Below are 27,119 nucleotides of genomic sequence, written 5' to 3' on the forward strand. Positions count from 1 at the left end.
CCCCAGGACAGGGCCAAACAGGCAGGATATAACCCCACCCACTTTGCCAAAGCACAGCGCCCACACCACTAGAGGGATACCTTCAACCACCAACGTACCATCCTGAGACAAGGCCGAGTATAGCCACAAAGATCTCCACCACGGCACAACCCAAGGAGGGGCGCCAACCCAGACAGGAAGACTACGTCAGTGACTCAACCCACTCAAGTGACGCACCCCTCCTAGAGATGGCATGGAAGAGCACCAGTAAGCCAGTGACTCAGCCCCTGTAATAGGGTTAGAGGCAGAGAATCCCAGTGGAGAGAGGGGAACTGGCCAGGCAGAGACAGCAAGGGTGGTTCGTTGCGCCAGAGCCTTTCTGTTCACCTTCACACTCCTGGGCCAGACAACACTCAATCATAGGACCTACTGAAGAGATGAGTCTTCAGTAAAGACTTAAAGGTTGAGACCGAGTCTGCGTCTCTCACATGGGTATGCAGACCATTCCATAAAAATTGAGCTCTATAGGAGAAAGCCCTGCCTCCAGCTGTTTGCTTAGAAATTCTAGGAACAATTAGGAGGCCTGCGTCTTGTGACCATAGCGTACGTGTAGGTATGTACGGCAGGACCAAATCGGAAAGATAGGTAGGAACAAGCCCATGTGTAACGCTTGCAGTAGTGGGTGTGGAGTCAGGCGCAGGAAACAGGAGTAGTTGCTAACGGGCTTTTAATGAATTGCACCGTAAAAGAAAAGTACACCCATGAAAACACAACTGGGTGTGATCCAACAAACACAATGATCCAATAACACGTACCACTGCATAAACAACAGTCGAAAACAGAAAGTAAGCCCGCACACAGAACAGGTGGGGAAACGGGCTTAAATACTCAACTAAACACTAATCATACACAGGTGCAAACAATCAAGACAAAACCAACAGAAAAGGGAAAAAGGGATCGGTGGCAGCTAGTAGGCCGGTGACGACGACCGCCGAGCGCCACCCGAACAGGGAGAGGAGTCACCCTCGGCAGGATTCGTGACACCATGTAGTGCTTTGTAGGTTAGCAGTAAAACTTTGAAATCAGCCCTTGCCTTAACAGGAAGCCAGTGTAGGGAGGCTAGCACTGGAGTAATATGATCAAATTTTAGAATTCTAGTCAGGATTTTAGCAGCCGTATTTAGCACTAACTGAAGTGTATTTAGTGCTTTATCCGGGTAGCCGGAAAGTAGAGCATTGCAGTAGTCTAACCTAGAAGTAACAAAAGCATGGATTAATTTTTCTGCATGATTTTGGACAGAAAGTTTCTGATTTTTGCAATGTTACTTAGATGGAAAAAAGCTGTCCTTGAAACAGTCTTGATATGTTCGTCAAAAGAGAGATCAGGGTCCAGAGTAACGCCGAGGTCCTTCACAGTTTTATTTGAGACTACTGTAAAACCATCAAGATTAATTGGCAGATTCAACACAAGATCTCTTTGTTTCTTGTGACCTAGAACAAGCATCTCTGTTTTGTCCGAGTTAAAAAAAAAAAAAGTAGAAAGTTTGCAGCCATCCACTTCCTTATGTCTGAAACACAGGCTTCTAGCGAGGGCAATTTTGGGGCTTCACCATGTTTCATTGAAATGTACAGCTGTGTGTCATCCGCATCGCAGTGAAAGTTAACATTATGTTTTCGAATGACATCCCCAAGAGGTAAAATATATAGTGAAAACAATAGTGGTCCTAAAACGGAACTTTGAGGAACACCGAAATTTACAGTTGATTAGAGAGGACACATACACACACATACACACAGATACACACATACACAAATACACCTACACACAGACACACACACACACACACACACACACACACACACACACACGCACACACACACATACACCCGCACACGTACACCCAGAGACACATACACATACACACACTCACACACATACACAAATACACACACATACACACATACACACAGATACACACACACACACACACACACACACCCACACATACATACACCCGCACACGTACACTCACACATACACAGATATACACTCACACACACACACACACACAAATACACACACATACACATACACACACACACAAATACACACACACACACACACACAGTCCCAAACACAGTAGACATTATATTTCATTGAAAACTTCCTATCAGTGTCTGTTGGCATTTGACCAGATGGACCAGTATAATCATGACATTCATAATGCCCAACACACGCAGGGCCAAGAAGTCTGCTCATGGCTGCTTTATCCTGTTTAATTACTGAGCTGTTATGACAACTCCACAGGGTAATGCAGTGTGTATGTTCCCCTCTTGAGCCTCTCCTATGTGTGTGTGTGTGTGTGTGTCTGTGTGCGTTTTTGTGTGATTGTGTGTTTCGTCATTAGCTGTCAGTCCTCGTTAGAGCTAACAACCTTTCTCTTCTGACTCGTGACATCACGCCACATCCTAATGCCACCAGGTCCCAAAGACACACACACACACACACACACACACACACACACACACACACACACACACACACACACACACACACACACACACACACACACACACACACACACACACACACACACACACACCAGCAGCAGAAACAGACAGAGGCATAACTCAGAGACATCACATCAAACATGAACACGTTCCTTTATGTCATGGAACAGGTAGTAATGACTTTTGATATTCCCAGTGTTAACCTGTCTCTCTCTCTGCCTCCACAGAGGAACCTCAGTGACCTGTCTCTATCTCTGCCTCCACAGAGGAACCTCAGTAACCTGTCTCTCTCTCTCTGCCTCCACAGAGGGATCTCAGTAACCTGTCTCTCTCTCTCTGCCTCCACAGAGGAACCTCAGTAACCTGTCTCTATCTCTGCCTCCACAGAGGAACCTCAGTAACCTGTCTCTCTCTCTGCCTCCACAGAGGGATCTCAGTAACCTGTCTCTCTTTCTGCCTCCACAGAGGGAACTCAGTAGCCAGTCTCTCTCTCTTCCTCCACAGGGGGAACTCAGTATCCAATCTCTCTTTCTGCCTCCACAGATGGAACTCAGTAACCAGTCTCTATCTCTGCCTCCACAGAGGGAACTCAGTATCCAGTCTCTATCTCTGCCTCCACAGAGGGAACTCAGTAACCAGTCTCTCTCTCTTCCTCCACAGAGGGAACTCAGTATCCAATCTCTCTTTCTGCCTCCACAGATGGAACTCAGTAACCAGTCTCTATCTCTGCCTCCACAGAGGGAACTCAGTAACCAGTCTCTATCTCTGCCTCCACAGAGGGAACTCAGTATCCAGTCTCTATCTGTGCCCCCATTCAAATTAACTCTGGGACTCTCTGATCTAATGCATCATTTTTAATCTCTCTCTATCTCTCTATCTACAGTATAAGATGAATGGCTATGGTGTGCATCCCTTCTATATGGGTCTAGAGACGACCGCCGATGCTCACGGTGTACTACTGCTGAACAGCAACGCTATGGGTGAGGACAACGCACACATTCACACACACACTTTATGTGCCTGGCCATATGCATTCAGTCATATATTCATTAATCTATGTATATTTATGTGAACGTGTGAGGACACTTTGCAACATTTTAGCATATGTCCTTCTGACAGAATGTACAGTATATAACTTACATCATTGGAGACAATTCTGCACAGCACACACTGAAAAGAATCACATGCTTTTCTCCTTCTGGACCAGACTGAATAAACAACAACAATCCTTGCTAAAGTACTTTCTGTGTCCAGGGCATGAAACAACACTGGTGTCATTTCAGCTGCAGGTGTTCTGATAGGATATATGACAATGTTTTTCAGTAGTTCGCATAAGACTGTCTGCTAAATAACTGAAATGTAAATGTTAAATGTAATGGTACTCAAATCAAATACAAATGTATTGGTCGCTTGAACATATTTAGCAGATGTTACTGGTCACATAAAATTATTGCAGATGTTATTGGTCACAAACATATTTAGCAGATGTTACTGGTCACATAAAATTATTGCAGATGTTATTGGTCACAAACATATTTAGCAAATGTTATCGGTCACATAAACACATATTTAGCGCAGTAATAACTAACAATACACAACAAAACAAACAAATCTAACAGTAAAATAATGGAATTAAGAAATATAGAAATATTAGGACGAGCAATGTCGGAGTCCAGAGTATACAGTGCATTCAGAAAGTATTCAGACCCCTTGACTTTTTCCACATTTTGTTACGTTACAGCCTTATTCTAAATTTATGTTTTTTTATTTTTTATACATCAGTCTACACACAATACCCCATAATGACAAAGGAAAAACTGTTTTTTTAAAAATGTTAGCAAGTGTATAAATTATTCAGACCCTTTACTCAGTATCTCTTTGGGTATGACACTACAAGCTTGGCACACCTGTATTTGGGGAGTTTCTCCCATTCTTCTCTGCATATCCTCTCAAGATCTATCAGATTGAATGAGGAGAGTCACTGCACAGCTATTTTAAGGTCTCTCCAGAGATGTTCGATCGGGTTCAAGTCCGGGCTCTGGCTGGGCAACTCAAGGAAGCCACTCCTGCGTTGTCTTGGCTGTGTTCTTCGGGTCATTGTCCTGTTGGAAGGTGAACCTTCACCCCCAGTCTGAGGTCCTGAGCGCTCTGGAGCAGGTTTTCATCAGGGATCTCTCTGATTGCTCAGTCTGGCTGGGCGGGGGGCCAGCTCTAGGAAGGGTCTTGGTGGTTCCAAACTTCTTCCATTTAAGAATGATGGAGTCCAGTTTCTGGGGACCTTCAATGCTGCAGACATTTTTGGTACCCTTCCCCAGATCTGTGCCTCGACACAATCCTGTCTCGGAGCTCTACGGACACTACCTTCAACCTCATGGCTTGGTTTTTGCTCAGACATGCACTGTCAACTGTGGAACCTTATATAGACAGGTGTGTACCTTTCCAAATCATGTCCAATTAATTAAATTTACCGCAGGCGGGCTCCAACCAAGTTGCAGAAACACCCCTTGGATGATCAATGGAAACAGGATGCACCTTAGGTTAATTTTGAGTCTCAAGGCAAAGGGTCTGAACACTTATATAAATACATTTGCCAAAATGTATCAAACAAGAACTGTTTTTGCTTTGTCATTATGGGGTATTGTGTGTAGATTGATGAGGAAAAAAATATTTAATCAATTTTAGAATAAGGCTGTAACGTAACAACATGTGGAAAACAGAATGGGTCTGAACACTTTCGGAATGCACTGTAAATATACAATAAGAGTCAGAAGTTTGGACAACTACTCATTCAAAGGTTTTTCTTTATTTTACTATTTTCTAAATAGTAAAATAATAGTGAAGACATCAAACCTATGACATAACACATATGGAATCATGTATAGTAACCGAAAAAGTGTTAAACAGATATATTTGATATATTAGATTCTTCAATGTAGCCACCCTTTGCCTTGATGACAGCTTTGCACACTCTTGGCATTCTCTCCACCAGCTTCATGAGGAATGCTTTTCCAACAGTCTTGAAGGAGTTCCCACATATGCTGAGCACTTGTTGGCTGCTTTTCCTTCACCCTGCGGTCCAGCTCATCCCAAACCATCTCAATTGGGTTGAGGTCGGTGATTGTGGTGGCACTCTCCTTGGTCAAATAGCCCTTACACAGCCTGGGGGTGTGTTTTGGGTCATTGTCCTGTTGAAAAACAAATTCTAGTCCCACTGAGCGCAAACCAAATAGGATGGCGTATCACAGCAGAGTGCTGTGCTAACCATGCTGGTTAAGTGTTCCTTGAATTCTAAATACATCACTGACAGTGTCAACAACAAAGCATCCCCACACCATCACATCTCCTCCTCCATGCTTCACGGTGGGAACCACTCATCTGACCAAAGGACAGATTTCCACATGTCTAATGTCCATTGCTTGTGTTTCTTGGCCCAAGCAAGTCTCTTTATATTATTGGTGTCCTTTAGAAGTGGTTTCTTGGCAGCAATTTGACCATAAAGGCCTAATTCACTCAGTCTCCTCTGAACAGTTGATATTGAGGTGTGTCTGTTACTTCAACTCTGTGAAGCATTTATTTGGGCTGCAATCTGAGGTGGAGTTAACGCTAATGAACTTATCCTCTGCAGTCAAGGTAACTCTAGGTCTTCCTTTCCTGTGGCGGTACTCATGAGAGTCAGTTTCATCATAGCACTTGATGGTTTTTGCAACTGCAGTTGTTTAAATTTTCTGGATTTACTGGCCTCATGTCTTAAATTAATGGTGGACTGTCATTTCTCTTTGTTTATTTGAGCTGTTCTTGCCATAATATGGACTTGGTCTTTTATGAAATGGTTGCTATCTTCTGTATACCACCCCTACCACTACACAACTGATTGGCTCAAACACATTAAGAAGGAAAGAAATTCAACAAATTAACTTTTAACCAGGCGCACCTGTGAATTGAAATGCATTCCCAGTGACTACCTCATGAAGCTGGTTGAGAGAATGCCAATGGTTTGCAAAGCTGTCATCAAGACAAAGGGTGGCTACTTTGAAGAATCTCACATGTAAAATGTATTTTGATTGTTCAACACTTTTTTGGTTACTACATGTCTTCACTATTATTCTACAATGTAGAAAATAGTACAAATAATGAGTAGGTGTGTCCAAACTTTTGACTGGTACTGTGTGTGTGTATATATAATTATAATTATATATATAATATACAGCTGAAGTCGGAAGTTTACATACAGTTAGGTAGGAGTCATTAAAACTCATTTTTCAACCGCTCCACAAATTTATTGTTATCAAACTATAGTTTTGGCAAGTCGGTTAGGACATCTACTTTGTGCATGACACAAGTAATTTTTTCAACAATTGTTTACAGACAGATTATTTCATTTATAATTCACTCTATCACAATTCCAGTCGGTCAGAAGTTTACATACACGAAGTTGACTGTGCCTTTAAACAGCTTTGAAAATTCCAGAAAATTATGTCATGGCTTTAGAAGCTTCTGATAGTCTAAATGACATAATTTGAGTCAATTGGAGGTGTACCTGTGAATGTATTTCAAGGCTTACCTTCAAACTCAGTGGCTCTTTGCTTGACATCATTGGAAAATCAAAAGAAATCAGTCAAGACTTCAGAAAAAAAATTGTAGACTGCCACAAGTCTGGTTCATCCTTCGGAGCAATTTCCAAATGCCTGAAGGTACCACGTTCATCTGTACAAGCAACAGTACGCAAGTATAAGCACCATGGGACCCTGCAGCCGTCCTACCGCTCAGGAAGGAGATGCGTTCTGTCTCCTAGAGATGAACGTACTTTGGTGAGAAAAGTGCAAATCAATCCCAGAACAACAGCAAAGGACCTTGTGAAGATGCTGGAGGAACAAGGTACAAAAGTATCTATACCACAGTAAAACAAGTCCTATATCGACACAACCAGAATGGCCGCTCAGCAAGGAAGAAGCCACTGCTCCAAAACCGCTATAAAAAAGCCAGACTACGGTCTGCAACTGCACATGGGGACAAAGATCGTACTTTTTGGAGAAATGTCCTCTGGTCTGATGAAACAAAAATTGAAGTGTTTGGCCGTAATGATCATCGTTATGTTTGGAGGAAAAAGGGGGAGGCTTGCAAGCCGAAGAACACCATACCAACCATGGGGGTGGCAGCATCATGTTGTGGGGGTGCTTTGCTTCACAAAATAGATGGCGTCATGAGGAAGAAAATTATATGGATATATTGAAGCAACATCAACATCAAAGTCATAAGTCAGGAAGTTAAATCTTGGTCACAAATGGGTCATCCAAATGGACAATGACCCCAAGCATACTTACAAAGTTGTGGCAAAATGGTTTACAACAAAGTCAAGGTATTGGAGTGGCCATCAGAAAGCCCTGACCTCATTCCTAGGAGGCCTACAAACCTGACTCAGTTACACCAGTTCTGTCAGGAGGCATGGGCCAAAATTCTCCCAACGTATTGTGGGAAGCTTATGGAAGGCTACCCGAAACGTTTGACCCAAGTTAAACAATTTAAAGGCAATGCTACCAAATCCTAATTGAGTGTATGTAAACTTCTGACCCACTGGGAAAGTGATGAAAGAAATAAAAGCTGAAATAAATAATACTCTCTATTATTATTCTGACATTTCACATTCTTAAAATAAAGTGGTTATCCTAACTGACCTAAGACAGGGAATTTTTACTGGGATTAAATGTCAGAAATTGTGAAAAGCTGAGTTTAAATGTATTTGGCTATGGTGTATTTAAACTTTCGACTACGACTGTATTTGTATGTGATGGGATGTATAGACATTATGGACAGTTTGTGGATAGAATATATAGTATATCTGTAGGATAGAATAGTGTATGTACAGCAATAGTTGAATAGGATGGACTTGACATGAATACGGTATATACTTATGAAATTAGTACAACATGTATATAGGGCAGCAGCCGCTAAGGTGCAGGATTGAGTAACCGGGTGGTAGCTGGCTAGTGACAGTGACTAAGGTCAGGGCAGGGTACTTGGTGGAGGCCGTTTAGTGATAGCTATTTAAGTCTGATGGCTTTGACGCACCTGTACTGACCTCAGCTTCTGGATGGTAGTGGGTTGAAGAGGCCGTGGCTCAAGTGTCTGAGGTCCTTGATGATCTTTTTGGCCTTCCTGTGATATTGGGTACTGTAGATATCCTGGAGGACAGGCAGTGTGCACCCGGTGATGCGTTGGGCAGACCTCACCACCCTCTGGAGAGCCCTGCGGTTGCAGACGGTGCAGTTGCAGTACCAGGCGGTGGTACAGCCTGACAGGATGCTCTCAATGATGCATTTGTAAAAGTTGAAGAGGTGCTGTTGCGCCTTCTCCACTACACTGTCTGTTTGGGTGGACCATTTCAGATTGTCTGTAATGTGTACACAGAGGAACTTTAAGCTTTTCACCTTTTCCACCGCGGCCCCATCAATGTGGATGGGGCCGTGCTCCCTCTGCTGTCTCCTGAAGTCCATGATCAGCATCTTCAATTTGTTGATTTTGAGGGAGAGGTTATTTTCCTGGCAACACTCCGCCAGGGCCCTCACCTCCTCCCTGTCTCACCATTGTTGGTTATCAGGCCTACCACCGTTGTGTCGTCTGCAAACTTGATGATTGAGTTGGAGGTGTGTGTGGCCATGAATTCATGGGTGAAAAGGGAGTACAGGAGGGAGCTGAGCACACACCTTGTGGGGCCCCAGTGTTGAGGATCAGTGAAGTGGAGGTGTTGTTTCCTAACTTCACCACCTGGGGGCGGCCCGTCAGGAAGTCCAGGACCCAGTTGCACAGGGCGGGGTTCAGACCCAGGGCCCTGAGCTTAATGATGAGCTTGGAGGGTACTATGGTGTTGAAGGCTAAGCTTTAGTCAATGAATAGCATTCTTACATAGGTATTCCTCTTGTCCAGATGGGATAGGGCAGTGTGCAGTGTGATGGCGATTGCATCATCCGTGTATCTATTGGGGTGGCATGAAAATTGCAGTAGGTCTAGGGTGACAGGTAAGATGTAGGGGATATGATCCTTGACTAGTCTCTCAAAGCGCTTCAGGATGACAGAAGTGAGTGCAACGGAGTGATAGTAATTTAGTTCAGTTACCTTCACTATCTTGGGTACAGGAACAATGGTGGACATCTTGAAGCAAGTGGGAACAGCAGACTGGTATAGGGAGAGATTTAATATGTACGTAAACACTCCAGCAAATTGGTCTGCGCATGCTCTGACGACGCGGCTAGGGATGCCGTTTTTGTCAGCAGCCTTGGAAGGGTAAAGACCCTTAAATGTCTTACTCACATCGGCCACGGAGAAGGAGAGCCCACAGTCTTCGGAAGTGGCCCGCGTTGGTGGCACTTTGTTATCCTCAAAGCGGGCGAAGAAGGTGTTTAGCTTGTCTGGGATCGAAGACGTCGGTGTCTGCAACATTGCTGGACTTCCCTTCGTAGTCCGTGATTGTCTAGAGTCTCTGCCACATACGTCTCGTGTCTGAGCCTATGATCAAAACAATCTTGAAGCATGGATTTCGATTGGTCAGACCAGTGTTGTATAGACCTTAGTATGGGTACTTCCTTTTTGAGTTTCTGCATATAGGAAGGGAGGAGCAGAATGGAGTCGTGATCTGATTTGCCAAAGGGAGGGCAGGGGAGGGCCTTGTAGCCATCCCGGATGGGAGAGTAACAATGGTTGAGAGTTTTTTTTAAGCGCGAGTACTACTGGTAATGTGTTGGTCGAACTTCAGTAGTGTTTTCCCCTTCAATTGTGTTTTCCTCTTCAGTTGTGTTTTCCTCTTCAATAGTGTTTTCCTTGGATTTGCTTTGTTCAAGTCTCCAGCTACAATACATGCAACTTCAGGATATTAGGTTTACAGGATGTTTACAGTTTGCACATAGTCCAGTGAAGTTCCTTGAGAGCCGTCGTGGTATCGGCTTGAGGGGGAATATACACAGCTGTGACGATGACCGAAGATAATTCTCTTCGGGAGGTAATGCGGGCGGCATTTAATTGTGACGTATTCTAGGTTGAATAAGTTCCCTCCAGCTGTATTTAATAACGCAAAAAAACGCTCTGGGCTAATAATGTGAGAGATGACACAACAAAAAATACTGCAAAGTTGCTTAGGAGCTACATACAGAGCTGCCATGTCTATCTGCACCATTTTGTTAATTATTGTAGACCCTAGGTATCACACTTGATGCTGATACTACTTTCATGATAGTAGTCATAGTGTACCAGATAACGAGTGTTGATACCAAACCAGTATGCACTGAAAGCCCTGATATGACTTAGAGCTGAGAGAGCGAGAGCGAGAGCGAGAGAGAGAGAGTGACTCATTTAGTGTCACAGAACACCCCACCCCCATCCATCTCTCTCTCTCTCTCTCTCTTAGTTGTTCTCTCTGTATTCGCATTGGAATGTGACTTCAGATCTTTCGGAGCATTAGCAGTCCCTGCCTCCCTCTAACACACCCACTCATTTCCCCTTCTCTCTCTCTCTCTCTCTCTCTGTTCATAGGAGTAACAACATGAATTTGGTCAGTGTCAGTGGTGGATAAGGAGAGAGGAGGGATGTTGAGTGGTTGAGACTGACCATCAGATGCATGAAAAATCTGTACAAAATAAAAATAAAAACCGAATTATTTAAATGTACACTCACTCAGCTGTGTCCCAAAAGTAATACAACTACCGGTTAGATCATATAGCCTACCTCAAATGTTTTAGTATCATTTAAAAAAATAGTCCAAACAACAATGCATTGGCAGGGCAATTCAAGCAAACCCAATATGCGGTGATATTGTACTGGTACTACGGTACTGTTTTAAATAGGTTATGTTAAAAAGAAATCTGATCTCAGCTTGATATTGACTCAGAAAGTGATCTTGACTCAGAAAAGATTGGTGACCACTCTCATAGGAGAACCCTTTTTGGTTCTATGTACAATCTTGTTTGGTTCCAGGTAGAACCCTTTTGGTTCTTCAAAGGGTTCTCCTATGGGGACAGCTGAAGAAACCTTTTAAGTTCTGTATAGGATGTATTTTTCTAACTCCAGCTCAAACCACCCCCTTCCTAAAGATGTAGTATCGTAATTTGAGCCAGTTTGCTACAGAAGGGAAATATTCATTCAGCAACAGGAAACAACAGGCCTACTGTTGTTGTGTCATCGGCAAATGTAATGATGGTGTTGGAGTCTGCCTGGCCGTGCAGTCATGTGTGAACAGGGAGTACAGGAGGGGACTGAGCACGTACCCCTGAGGGGCCCCTGTGTTGAGGATCAGCATGGTGGATGTGTTGTTACCTACCTTACCACCTGGGGTCAGCCCGTCAGGAAGTCCAGGATCCAGTTGCAGAGGGAGGTGTTTAGTCCCAGGGTCCTTAGCTTATTGATGAGCTTTGAGGGCACTATGGTGTTGAACGCTGAGCTGTAGTCAATGAATAGCATTCTCACATAGGTGTTCCTTTTGTCCAGGTGGGATAAGGTAGTGTGGTGTGCAATAGAGATTGCATCATCTGTGGATCTATTGGGGCGGTATGCAAATTGGAGTGTGTCTAGGGTTTCTGGGATAATGGTGTTGATGTGAGCCATGACCGGCCTTTCAAAGCACTTCATGACTACAGACGTGAGTGCTACGGGTCAGTAGTCATTAAGGCAGGTTACCTTGGTGTTCTTGGGCACAGGCACTATGGTGGTCTGCTTAAAATATGTTGGCATTACAGACTCGGTCAGGGAGAGGTTGAAAATGTCAGTGAAGACACTTGCCAGTTGGTCAGCGCATGCTCGCAGTGCACGTCCTGGTAATCCGTCTGGCCCTGCGGCCTTGTGAATGTTGACCTGTTTAAAGGTCTTACTCACATCGGCTGCGGAGAGCGTGATCACACAGTCTTCTGGAGCAGCTGATAATCTCATGCATGTTTCAGTGTTATTTGCCTCGAAGCAAGCATAGAAGTAGTTTAGCTCGTCTGGTAGGCTTGTGTGACTGGGCAGCTCTCGGCTGTGCTTCCCTTTTCTAGTCTGTAATGGTTTGCAAGCCTTGCCACATCCGACGAGCGTCAGAGCCGGTGTAGTACGATTTGATCTTAGTCCTGTATTGAAGCTTTGCCTGTTTGATGGTTCGTTGGAGGGCATAGCGGGATTTCTTGTATGTTTCCGGGTTAGAGTCCCGCTCCATGAATCCGGCAGCTCTAGCCTTCAGCTCAGTGTGGATGCTGCCTGTAATCCATGGCTTCTGGTTGGGGTATGTACATATGGTCACTGTGGGGACGACGTCATCGATGTACTAATTGATGAAGCCAATGACTGATGTGGTGTACTCCTCAATGCCATCTGAGGAATCCAGGAACATATTCCAGTCTGTGCTAGCAAAACAGTCCTTTAGTTTAGCATCTGCTTCATCTGACCACTTTTTTATTGAACTTGTCACTGGTGCTTCCTGCTTTAATTTTTTCTTGTAAGCAGGAATCAGGAGGATAGAATTATGATCAGATTTGCCAAATTGAGGGCGAGGGAGAGCTTTGTATGTGTCTCTGTTTGTAGAGTAAAGGTGGTCGAGAGTTTTTTTCCCTCTGGTTGCACATTTAACATGCTGATAGAAATTTGGTAACAAGGATTTAAGTTTCCCTGCATTAAAGTCCCCGGCTACTAGGGGCGCCGCCTCTGGGTTAGCGTTTTCTTGTTTGCTTATGGTGGAATACAGTTAATTCAATGCTGTCTTAGTGCCAGCCTCTGACTGTGGTGGTATGTAGACAGCTACGAAAAATACAGATAAAAACTCTCTAGGTAGATTGTGTGGTCTATAGCTTATCATGAGATACTCTACCTTAGATATCATTCACCAGCTATTATTTACAAAAATACATTGTCCGCCACCCCTTGTCTTACCAGACATTGCTGTTCTATCCTGCCGGTATAGCGTGTAACCAGCCAGCTGTATGTTGATAGTGTCGTCGTTCAGCCACGACTCCGTGAAGCATAAGATGTTACAGTTTTTAATGTCCTGTTGGTAGTTTAATATTCCGCGTAGCGCATCAATTTTATTCTCCAAAGATTACACATTTGCTTGCAGAATGGAGGGCAGTAGTTTTTTTTCGATCTCCTGCAAATTCTCAGAAGACAGGCCGCCCTTTGGCCCCTTTTTCTCCGCCTCCTCTTCACTCAAATGACGGGGATCAGGGCCTGTTCCCCAGGAAGCCGTATATCCTTCTCGTCGGGCTCGTCAGAGTCGTGAATGGAAGAAAAAAAATTCCGCCAGTCCGTGGTGAGTAATCGCGGTCCTGATGTCCAGAAGTTATTTTCGGTCATAAGAGACGGTAGTGGCAACATTATGTACAAAATAAGTTGAAAAATAAGTTACAAACAACGCAAATAAGCGAACAAAAAAGCACACTAGGTTGGGTACACGTAAAACGTCTGCCTTCCTCTCCGGCACCATCTTAATCAAGGACCCCTTTCTAACTAAAGTCTCAGACGACCCCTTTCTATCTAAAGTCTCAGGACGTCCCCTTTCTAACTAAAGTCTCAGACGACCCCTTTCTAACTAAAGTCTCAGACGTCCCCTTTCTAACTAAAGTCTCAGACGACCCCTTTCTAACTAAAGTCTCAGACGACCCCTTTCTAACTAAAGTCTCAGACGACCCCTTTCTAACTAAAGTCTCAGACGACCCCTTTCTAACTAAAGTCTCAGACGATCCCTTTCTAACTAAAGTCTCAGACGACCCCTTTCTAACTAAAGTCTCAGACGACCCCTTTCTAACTAAAGTCTCAGACGACCCCTTTCTATCTAAAGTCTCAGACGACCCCTTTCTAACTAAAGTCTCAGACGACCCCTTTCTAACTAAAGTCTCAGACGACCCCTTTCTAACCAGCTCAAACAGGCCGTTTCTAAGTACAGTGTGTATCGTTTGTTTTGTTTCAGTTCAAGGGCATACTGGCATCATGTAATATAAATTGCAGATGGTCCTTTGTTGACCTTATAGGAATGTATATAAATATTTACATTCACTGACCTTTAACCTTTGACACTAGATGTGACCTTCCAGCCGACCCCTGCCCTGACCTATCGTACCCTGGGGGGAATCCTGGACTTCTACATTGTGATGGGACCCACCCCAGAGCTGGTGGTGGAGGAGTATACTGCCGTAAGTCTCTCTGTGTGTGTGTGTATTTGTTTGTAGGTGTGTGTGTGTGTGTGTGTGTGTGTGTGTGTGTGTGTGTGTGTGTGTGTGTGTGTGTGTGTGTGTGTGTGTGTGTGTGTGTGTGTGTGTGTGTGTGTGTGTGTGTGTGTGTGTTCTTTTTCTGGCTCTGTGCCCCTCCTGATGGACTACAGCAGCTGGGACTTTTACGCTTCATTGCTCCCTCATCTAGCCAATCTAAACACACACACACACACACACACACACACACACACACACACACACACACACACACACACACACACACACACACACACACACACACACACACGTGCTACTTTAGACAGTACACGACAAAGCACACAATCAACAACCTGTTTAAGACATATCTCAGCCAAAAGTAAACTTTCTTAACTGGTTTCACTTCCTTGTTCATTCTCATCAGCTGATTGGACGTCCCGTGCTCCCTGCCTATTGGTCCCTTGGGTTCCAGCTCTGTCGCTATGGATACGCCAATGACACAGAGATAGCAGACCTCTACAGAGAAATGAGAGCAGCAGGAATACCCTACGTAAGCACCTTTGAATTATACCCTTCAAACAAGTGCCCTTACTCAACACCCTACAACACCATTTGTCATCATAAATAGCTTTGTGTTACTCTAAGTACATTAAACTCAAGCACCCTTACTTTAATCCCTACAATACTCTCTACCTATGTTAAACCCCCTTGTTTCTGTTTAAGCATCCTTATCTCCAGTGCCCTTGTCAGCAACAGTAATTTCCAGGCCCCTAACCCAAGCCCTGTACTCCCTGCAGGATGTGCAGTATGCAGAACATAGACTAACCCATGCCCTCGACCTCCTGTAGAATGTACAGTATGCAGAACATAGACCAACCCATGCCCTCGACCTCCTGTAGAATGTACAGGATGCAGAACATAGACCAACCCATGCCCTCGACCTCCTGTAGGATGTACAGTAAGCAGAACATAGACTAACCCATGCCCTCGACCTCCTGTAGGATGTGCAGTATGCAGACATAGACTACATGGAGCGCCAGCTAGACTTTGTTCTGGATAGCCAGTTCCAGGGTCTACCAGCCCTGGTGGACCACATGAGAGGAGAAGGCATGAGATTCATCTTCATACTGGTACATTATGGAATATGAAACATATAACGATCACATTTAAAACAGTAATAAGGGCCAGACGTATTTTCTGACAATGTTTTTTTAATGCCTGTTTGTGTATGCGTGCAGGACCCTGCCATCTGTGCCAATGAGACAACACCCTACTCTGCCTTTGACCGTGGTGTAGAAGAAGACGTATTCATCAAATGGCCCAAGGAGCTCAGCAATGACATCGTCTGGGGGAAGGTAAGGAGAGATGGAGAGGGAGGGTGGCATAAAGAGAGAGAGGGGAGGGTTGGTTGAGTTGAGGATAAAACTGATGGACGAAGATAAATATTTACGTTTTTAAATTACCAGTTTGAAATAGAATAAAATAAAGAAGAAGGAGAAAGTGAGTGAGACAGAGAGGAAGTAGTTAGATGGAGGTGTGAGTCTGATGACTGTCATCACATTCAATACGCTGTTGTGTTAACCAGGCTCTCTATTCAACTCTACTAATTGTCTCTATTCAACTCTACTAACTCTCTATATTCAACTCTACTAATTGACTCTATTAAACTGTACTAATTATCTATATTCAACTATACTAATTGTCTCTATTCAACTCTACTAACACTCTATATTCAACTCTACTATTTTACTCTATTACACTGTACTAATTATCTATATTCAACTATACTAATTGACTCTATTCAACTCTACTAATTATCTATATTCAACTATACTAATTGACTCTATTAAACTCTACTAATTAACTCTATTCAACTCTACTAATTTACTCTATTCAACTCTACTAATTATCTATATCCAACTATACTAATTTACTCTATTAAACTGTACCAATTTTCTATTTTCAACTATACTAATTGACTCTATTAAACTCTACTAATTAACTCTATTCAACTCTACTAATTTACTCTATTCAACTGTACACATTTTCTATTTTCAACTATACTAATTGACTCTATTAAACTCTACTAATTAACTCTATTCAACTCTACTAATTTACTCTATGCCACTGTAATAAAGTTGTCTTTTCTATCTGCTGTAGGTATGGCCTGACTTCCCTGGTGTTGTAGTCAATGAGTCTGTAGACTGGGACACGCAAGTAGAGGTATGTCTCACTTCCTGTTAACACAACTATCCAATCACAGAGCCTGACACACTTCCTGTTTTACAGTCCAATTACTGACATGTCTTAACGTTCTTTTGGTCATGTGTTCTCTGGCCAATCCCAGATCTATAGGTCCTATACGGCATTCCCAGACTTCTTCATGAATCGTACAGCAACGTGGTGGCATAGGGAGATTTCAGATTTCTACACTAAAACCATGAAATTTGATGGACTCTGGATCGTGAGTGATATCATACCATTAAGCACGCACGCACGCACACACACACACACACACTCCACACACACACACACACACACACACACACACACACACACACACACACACACACACACACACACACACACACACACACACACACACACACACACACACACACACACACACACACACACACACACACACACACAGTCTGTAATTTACCTTGAGTGTGATTGTGTGTTTAGGACATGAACGAACCATCCAGCTTCGTCCATGGGACCGTTGGAGAGAAGTGTCTGGGTCCCCCTGTCTACGACAACCCCCCATACATGCCACGTAAGAACACTCACACCTTTATCAAGACAATCACACCTGTATCAAGACACTCACACCTGTGTCAATACACTCACACCTGTATCAATACACTCACACCTGTATCAAGACACTCACACCTGTATCAATACACTCACACCTGTATCAATACACTCACACCTGTATCAAGACACTCACACCTGTATCAAGACACTCACACCTGTATCAAGACACTCACACCTGTATCAATACACTCACACCTGTATCAAGACACTCACACCTGTATCAATACACTCACACCTGTATCAAGACACTCACACCTGTATCAATACACTCACACCTGTATCAAGACACTCACACCTGTATCAATACACTCACACCTGTATCAAGACACTCACACCTGTATCAAGACACTCACACCTGTATCAAGACACTCACACCTTTATCAAGACACTCACACCTGTATCAATACACTCACACCTGTATCAATACACTCACACCTGTATCAAGACACTCACACCTGTATCAAGACACTCACACCTGTATCAAGACACTCACACCTGTATCAAGACACTCACACCTGTATCAATACACTCACACCTGTATCAATACACTCACACCTTTATCAATACACTCACACCTGTATCAATACACTCACACCTGTATCAATACACTCACAAATGTATCAATACACTCACACCTGTATCAAGACACTCACACCTGTATCAAGACACTCACACCTGTATCAAGACACTCACACCTGTATCAAGACACTCACACCTGTATCAAGACACTCAAGACACTATTATCGCCACAGTAACCGTCACGAGTCATGTTGGCAGTCAATTTCCGCGAGATTGTTTAGTCACGGTAATTAGGCTTCTCCAAGCTCTGATGCTGCTGATGGTCATTAGTAGCCTACCAAACTTGTTAACTGCCTGGTACTTAGCACTCTATTGTCCCTCTAATCACTCTGACATAATGCAAAATGTAATTGAAAATCTAATCAACCACGAGAGCTCATGTTGCGCAACATTTCTATAGGCTATGCTGTTGCGTGAGAAAACGACAGAGTGATGACCTCTTAAAAAGAGGAGGATCCCATCAGCTTTCTTTAGGCTAGGCCTACTATATTTATTTCTCAGCTTTCCTAATATTAAGCACATTGCTTATATTTACAACAGGAGTACAGCCTACCTTGCTGGCATGAAAATTAACCATGTGAAAAGCATTCTGCGTTTGCTATTTAAGTGCATAGATTACTGTTTTGAGACAGGTGGATGATACTTGTCCATTCTAAATCAAAACAAATTTCACATATATATTATTTAGTATATGTAAAAACTACCTTAAATCCAGTATTGTCTGATGGGTGACAATATTACCCTATCATTTGTGAATGATGCCCAGCTTGTTCAGTAAAGCAAGAAACAGAGCACGCCTTTTTTTTCCCTTCTAATTTTTCAAATCATAGTCGCACAACTCATGTAGCCTAGCCCATAGGCCTATATGTTTTAATAAGGTTTGTATCGCAATTAAAGTGGCCAAATAACTTCTTCAAATGAAACACAATTGTTGAGCCTAACTGGCATACATAAGCAGCCAATGAGTTTCAAGTTTGGGGAAGATCATTTTCACCATAAAAATGCACCTTTATAATACAAGAATTACATACATAATCACATTTCTGATCACTTTTGAAAATTGTTTTTTCCCACTAATTGATTGCATTTTGGAACATTCACACTACTGCCATGTGTGCATTGCTGCGCTTATAATGTGAAGAAATAGCCAAACATTTGATCAACATTTTAAGCTAAACATTCTGATCTGTTGTGTCAGCCTCATTGTGTAAAAAACGTTTTTTTGATGCTAGTGGTTGTATTCATTTAGGATCTATCGCATCCCACAACAGTCCCAGACTATGTTTGGAATATTTATTTCTCGCACAGAATAGAATAGGTCAATTTTTGTACTATGGGGGATAGTAGATTAACATAGGCAAGGGCTATTGCTGTTCGTTAGGCTTTTTTGGCTGACTTAAATGTTATGTGGACAGTACTTCCAATATCTTCAATATGCGCCTCGGAATTGGATAAGGAGCCCAATGTGTCTTTCTTCACTTGTAGCCTGTGATAAAGACCCAATCACGTGACAGGCATTGGCTAATAAGAATTTAGCCATCTGAGAGAACCATGTGAGTGAGAGGTGTTTTGAAGCACGTAGCTGAAATAAGGGAATTATAATTATTATATTCAGCCCAAGGGCACAACGGCCACTGGCCGCAAAAGGCATGGATTTTTTTAGGGGGCATAATGGCCACACAAATTTGAGGCATTATCAAGTGCTTGTCAAATTGTGAATAAGAGACTGATGAAATGTGTACAGCCTGCCAAAAACAACAAAGCAGAGCTTATGCATTTCATACAACCTTTTTGTATTGCATCATGCAGCCTTAGAAATGTATTAAAAATGAAAACATATAGGTGAACGTTTGTATCACAACTAAAGTTACATAAATAACTCTAAATGAAGCATATAGGAGTACTTGTTTCTTTGTTAACTGCTTAACACAGAATAGCCACATGTGCGCACTCCCTTAAATCGTTTGGAGAAAATATCCTTTAAGTTTTATTCAGCTATGTTCAATTGTATTCTTCATACTATGAAATAATCTACAATAATGCCACTGAATTCTAAGAAAATCTTGTCTGCTAAATGAACTAGTGTAGCCCACAGACACATGGCAGAGCCAGATCAGGACCTAACATAAGTACAACTCAGGGTATACTATTCTGTTCTTCTGAAATAGACATAATTTTCTTCATATCATGTTTCTTTAGACCTGTCTAAAATACATAATGGATTTATTGTGAAGGTGTAGGCTATATTACATGGATTTATTAGACTTTTTAAAATGTAGATGTTCCAAAGGTCTTCATCAGTGCATGGTTTGTAGGCTATGTGTGTGGAGGCCAGGAGATGCTAAATGTGTTTATGTTAATTAACGGTCAATTACCGTGAGACCGGCAGCTGACAAAATGCCATGACCGCCACAGCCCTAGTCACAACCACCTAAACCCTACTTTCTCCCTGCTATGTTCAGGACAGTAAGTATGTTGTGTGTGTCTTTCCAGCCCTGGAATCCAGACACCGTGGTCTCAACCATAAGACTCTGTGCATGAACAGCCAACAGCACCTCAGTGATGGTACCCCGGTCAAACACTATGACGTACACAATCTGTATGGATGGTCTCACACAAAACCCACATACGAGTGAGTATGGACACATCCTTATTAGTGACCAATGCAACATTTTCAGCATCAGTCACTTTCTATCTAGCCATGTCACTCTGTATCTAGTCACTCTGTATGTAGTCACTCTGTATCTAGTGACTCTGTATCTACTCACTTTGTATGTCGTCACTCTTTATGTAGTCACTATGTATCTAGTCACTCTGTATCAAGTCACTATGTATCTAGTCACTATGTATCTAGTCACTATGTATCTCGTCACTATGTATCTCGTCACTCTGTATCTAGTCACTATGTATCTAGTCACTATGTATCTAGTCACTTTGTATGTCGTCACTCTTTATGTAGTCACTATGTATCTAGTCACTATGTATCTAGTCACTATGTATCTAGTCACTATGTATCTCGTCACTATGTATCTAGTCACTATGTATCTCGTCACTATGTATCTAGTCACTCTGTATCTCGTCACTCTTTATGTAGTCACTATGTATCTCATCACTCTGTATCTAGTCACTATGTATCTCGTCACTCTGTATCTAGTCACTCTTTATGGAGTCACTATGTATCTAGCCATACTCTCATTTAGTGAACTAGGTATATAGTCATACTCCTATATAGTGAACAAGGTATATAATCATACTCCTATATAGTGAACTAGGTATATAATCATACTCCTATATAGTGCACTAGGTATATAGTCATACTCCTATATAGTGAACTAGGTATATAGTCATACACCTATATAGTGAACACGGTATATAGTGAACTAGGTATATAATCATACTCCTATATATAGTGAACTAGGTATATAGTCATACTCCTACATAGTGAACTAGGTATATAGTGAACTAGGTATATAATCATACTCCTATATATAATCATACTCCTATATAGTGAACTAGGTATATAATCATACTCCTATATAGTGAACTAGGTATATAGTCATACTCCTATATAGTGAACTAGTGAACTAGGTATGGTGAACTAGGTATATAGTCATACTCCTATATAGTGAACTAGGTATATAGTCATACTCCTATATAGTGAACTAGGTATATATTCATACTCCTACATAGTGAACTAGGTATATAATCACAGTCCTATATAGTGAACTAGGTATATAATCATACTCCTATATAGTGAACTAGGTATATAGTCATACTCCTATATAGTGAACTAGGTATATAGTCATACCCCTATATAGTGAACTAGGTATATAGTCATAATCCTATATAGTGAACTAGGTATATAGTGAACTAGGTATATAGTCATACTCCTATATAGTGAACTAGGTATATAGTCATACTCCTATATAGTGAACTAGGTATATAGTGAACTAGGTATATAGTCATACTCCTATATAGTGAACTAGGTATATAGTCATACTCCTATAGTGAACAAGGTATATAGTCATACTCCTATATAGTGAACTAGGTATATAATCATACTCCTATATAGTGAACGAGGTATATAGTCATACTCCTATATAGTGAACTAGGTATATAATCATAGTCCTATATATGTGAACTAGGTATATAGTCATACTCCTATATAGTGAACTAGGTGTACTGCTCAAAAAAATAAACACTTAAACAACACAATGTAACTCCAAGTCAATCACACTTCTATGAAATCAAACTGTCCACTTAGGAAGCAACACTGATTGACAATAAATTTCACATGCTGTTGTGCAAATGGAATAGACAACAGGTGGAAATTATAGGCAATTAGCAAGACACCCCCAATAAAGGAGTGGTTCTGCACAGACCACTTCTCAGTTCCTATGCTTCTTGGCTGATGTTTTGGTCACTTTTGAATGCTGGCGGTGCTTTCACTCTAGTGGTAGCATGAGACGGAGTCTACAACCCACACAAGTGGCTCAGGTAGTGCAGCTCATCCAGGATGGCACATCAATGCGAGCTGTGGCAAGAAGGTTTGCTGTGTCTGTCAGCGTAGTGTCCAGAGCATGGAGGCGCTACCAGGAGACAGGCCAGTACATCAGGAGACGTGGAGGAGGCCGTAGGAGGGCAACAACCCAGCAGCAGGACCGCTACCTCTGCCTTTGTGCAAGGAGGAGCAGGAGGAGCACTGCCAGAGCCCTGCAAAATGACCTCCAGCAGGCCACAAATGTGCATGTGTCTGCTCAAACGGTCAGAAACAGACTCCATGAGGGTGGTATGAGGGCCCGACGTCCACAGGTGGGGGTTGTGCTTACAGCCCAACACCGTGCAGGACGTTTGACATTTCCCAGAGAACACCAAGATTGGCAAATTCGCCACTGGCGCCCTGTGCTCTTCACAGATGAAAGCAGGTTCACACTGAGCACATGTGACAGACGTGACAGAGTCTGGAGACGCCATGGAGAACGTTCTGCTGCCTGCAACATCCTCCAGCATGACCGGTTTGGCGGTGGGTCAGTCATGGTGTGGGGTGGCATTTCTTTGGGGGGCCGCACAGCCCTCCTTGTGCTCGCCAGAGGTAGCCTGACTGCCATTAGGTACCGAGATGAGATCCTCAGACCCCTTGTGAGACCATATGCTGGTGCGGTTGGCACTGGGTTCCTCCTAATGCAAGACAATGCTAGACCTCATGTGGCTGGAGTGTGTCAGCAGTTCCTGCAAGAGGAAGGCATTGATGCTATGGACTGGCCCGCCCGTTCCCCAGACCTGAATCCAATTGACATCATATCTTGCTCCATCCAACAACGCCACGTTGGACCACAGACTGTCCAGGAGTTGGCGGATGCTTTAGTCCAGGTCTGGGAAGAGATCCCTCAGGAGACCATCCGCCACCTCATCAGGAGCATGCCCAGGCATTGTAGGGAGGTCAAACAGGCACGTGGAGGCCACACACACTACTGAGCCTCATTTTGACTTGTTTTAAGGACATTACATCAAAGTTGGATCAGCCTGTAGTGTGGTTTTCCACTTTAATTTTGAGTGTGACTCCAAATCCAGACCTCCATGGGTTGACAAATTGGATTTCCATTGATTATTTTTGTGTGATTTTGTTGTCAGCACATTCAACTATGTAAAGAAAAAATAATTGAATAAGATTATTTCATTCATTCAGATCTAGGATGTGTTATTTTAGTGTTCCCTTTATTTTTTTGAGCAGTGTATATAGTCATACTCCTATATAGTGAACTAGGTATATAGTCATACTCCTATATAGTGAACTAGGTATATAGTGAACTAGGTATATAGTCATACTCCTATATAGTGAACTAGGTATATAGTGAACTAGGTATATAGTCATACTCCTATATAGTGAACTAGGTATATAGTCATACTCCTATATAGTGAACTAGGTATATAGTCATACTCCTATGTAGTGAACTAGGTATATAATCATACTCCTATATAGTGAACTAGGTATATAGTCATACTCCTATATAGTGAACTAGGTATATAATCATACTCCTATATAGTGAACTAGGTATATAGTCATACTCCTATATAGTGAACTAGGTATATAGTCATACTCCTATATAGTGAACTAGGTATATAGTCATACTCCTATATAGTGAATTAGGTATATAGTCATACTCCTATATAGTGAACTAGGTATATAATCATAGTCCTATATAGTGAACTAGGTATATAGTCATACTCCTATATAGTGAACTAGGTATATAATCATAGTCCTATATAGTGAACTAGGAATATAGTCATACTCCTATATAGTGAACTAGGTATATAGTCATACTCCTATATAGTGAACTAGGTATATAGTCATACTCCTATATAGTGAACTAGGTATATAGTCATACTCCTATATAGTGAACTAGGTATATAGTGAACTAGGTATATAGTCATACTCCTATATAGTGAACTAGGTATATAGTCATACTCCTATATAGTGAACTAGGTATATAATCATACTCCTATATAGTGAACTAGGTATATAATCATACTCCTATATAGTGAACTAGGTATATAGTCATACTCCTATATAGTGAACTTGGTATATAGTCATACTCCTATATAGTGAATTAGGTATATAGTCATACTCCTATATAGTGAACTAGGTATATAGTCATACTCCTATATAGTGAACTAGGTATATAGTGAACTAGGTATATAGTCATACTCCTACATAGTGAACTAGATATATAATCATACTCCTATATAGTGAACTAGGTATATAATCATACTCCTATATAGTGAACTAGGTATATAGTCATAGTCCTATATAGTGAACTAGGTATATAATCATACTCCTATATAGTGAACTAGGAATATAATCATACTCCTATATAGTGAACTAGGAATATAATCATACTCCTATATAGTGAACTAGGTATATAGTCATAGTCCTATATAGTGAACTAGGTATATAGTGAACTAGGTATATAGTCATAGTCCTATATAGTGAACTAGATATCTGACTTCTCCTCCCTCTTTCTCCAGCGCCTTGCTGAGTGTGACAGGCAAGCGGGGGATAGTGGTGACCAGGTCTACCTACCCCTCCAGTGGGAAGTGGGCTGGACACTGGCTGGGAGACAACAACTCCAGCTGGGATCAGCTCTACAAGTCAATCATAGGTGTGTGTGTGTGTGTGTGTGTGTGTGTGTGTGTGTGTGTGTGTGTGTGTGTGTGTGTGTGTGTGTGTGTGTGTGTGTGTGTGTGTGTGTGTATTGACTGTTCTGTCTCTCTATTTAACAGGAATGATGGAGTTCAGTCTGTTTGGATTTTCTTACGTAAGTGACTCTTCTCTCTGGCTCCTTTCTACATGGCAAATGTTGTTGATTTCATAACTGTTTTGTGTGTCGTCTCTTCTAAGCTGTTTTCACTATTTAAATATTGTTGAAGTAACCAAAACACATTTTTGTACAACCGATGCTGCAGTCGATGAAATCTCTGTCTGCCCCCTCTGTCTCTTCCCCTCTCTCTCTACCCTCCTCTCTCTCTCTCTCTCCCCCCCTCTATATCTCTCTCAGACTGGAGCTGATATCTGTGGGTTCTTTAATCCAGCCCAGTATGAGATGTGTCTTCGCTGGACGCAGCTTGGTGCATTCTATCCTTACTCTCGCAACCACAACGGCAAGTTCAACCCTGTGAGTAATCTAGCAATCTACCTGTCCATACAATGACACACACACTTAGTCGCATATTCCTTCACTCCGAGGCAGTCCCCTTGGGTCATTATTGAACTTCAAGTTGACAGGTTGTTTTTTGTTGTGAGTAGATGACAGCGTCAGAACATGTCCAGCATTGCCACCCCAGTGTGCTTTTCATAGAGACTACTGACACACTCCCCTCCATTGATAAGGTCCCTTGAAACCAGGGGCCTAACACACACACACACACACACACACACACACACACACACACACACACACACACACACACACACACACACACACACACACACACACACACACACACACACACACACACACACACACACACACACACACACACACACACACACACACACACACACAGAATAATGTAGCAGTGCCATAGTGGGCGTAGTGGAGGTGACATTCGTTTTAGCAGTGACCTTTGGCAGTGTTGGAACATCCAATAACGACGTCGGGAGATCGATCCACCAGGGCTACATTTCCCTGCTCCCAAGTCGGAATACAAGACGGACACGGTGAGGCTGTGTGTGTGTGTTACGCACGCCTCTATGAAGAGGGAACTCAACACCCTGCTACAACTCAACTCTCCGTGGTGTGAAAGAGGTGTGGGACCGTAGGTGTGAGCAAGGATGACAAAAGGCAGAGAATTACCGTTTACAACAAATTAATTCCGTTACAAGGTTATTTGGGGGAAAAGGGGCTGGACGGAACCAAAGCAAAGAAAGTAAATATCAAAGCCCCCTCTCCTACCTTACATGCCTACCCACTACTTACCTAACTAGCACCACCTGGTGCACTATCCAAAATACAGGGGGTGGTCCGCCCAGGTCTTACCTAGTGTGCATAGACAGTGAATACTACGGGTTATGTATGCCCGCGGGCCTCTTGCCTAAGCACTCCCTAGGTGCCTTCCCCTTCCCCCCTGGGAACAAATGAAACAGAATATTATAAACAATTTCACACAAAAAAAACAGAAACACAGGATATCAAATAAGCTCTATCTGACTGAGCAACAAACTAACACCGAACATACCAAGGCTGCTCCCAGCAACAACTAACATAGTACATACCAAAACTGCCTGTCTCACTCTCAGCAACAAGCACCAACCAACCTATGATATAACCATCAGCCTTCTCTCTCAGCAATCATCTCATCCTTCTTAGCAACAGAACACTGGCTTATATTGCTTCAGAAGGAGTCTGTAATTGAAGACAGATGCGTCCTGACGAGGGGGCGGTGTCAGCTCTCCATTCATCAATGGGGGCCGACCAATCAGCTGAGAGAGAGAGAGAGAGACAGAGAGACAGAGAGACAGAGAGAGAGAGAGAGGCGTAATTGAATTTTCAAGGTGATCTGAGCCCCCCCAACACGATCC

At 42.6% G+C, this 27,119-nt stretch overlaps 1 protein-coding gene across 3 annotated transcripts in view; it reads left to right on the forward strand.

Annotated features, from left to right (window-relative positions):
- Window positions 1-27,119, forward strand: part of si (sucrase-isomaltase) — a 148,448-nt gene that overhangs the window by 103,195 nt on the left and 18,134 nt on the right. For all 3 annotated transcript variants that reach the window (XM_014215243.3, XM_014215242.3, XM_045724816.2), the window contains exons 29-40: window positions 3,373-3,469; window positions 14,514-14,626; window positions 15,066-15,191; window positions 15,643-15,771; window positions 15,880-15,996; window positions 16,802-16,864; window positions 16,989-17,105; window positions 17,330-17,420; window positions 20,534-20,672; window positions 25,067-25,200; window positions 25,322-25,356; window positions 25,597-25,713. In XM_014215243.3, coding sequence (XP_014070718.3) covers window positions 3,373-3,469; window positions 14,514-14,626; window positions 15,066-15,191; window positions 15,643-15,771; window positions 15,880-15,996; window positions 16,802-16,864; window positions 16,989-17,105; window positions 17,330-17,420; window positions 20,534-20,672; window positions 25,067-25,200; window positions 25,322-25,356; window positions 25,597-25,713 — 1,278 coding nt within the window. The remainder of the gene's footprint in view (window positions 1-3,372; window positions 3,470-14,513; window positions 14,627-15,065; window positions 15,192-15,642; window positions 15,772-15,879; window positions 15,997-16,801; window positions 16,865-16,988; window positions 17,106-17,329; window positions 17,421-20,533; window positions 20,673-25,066; window positions 25,201-25,321; window positions 25,357-25,596; window positions 25,714-27,119) is intronic.

Source organism: Salmo salar, chromosome 09 (genome assembly GCF_965601325.2).
Source record: "Salmo salar chromosome 09, fSalSal1, whole genome shotgun sequence".
Classification (NCBI taxonomy): Eukaryota; Metazoa; Chordata; class Actinopteri; order Salmoniformes; family Salmonidae; genus Salmo; species Salmo salar.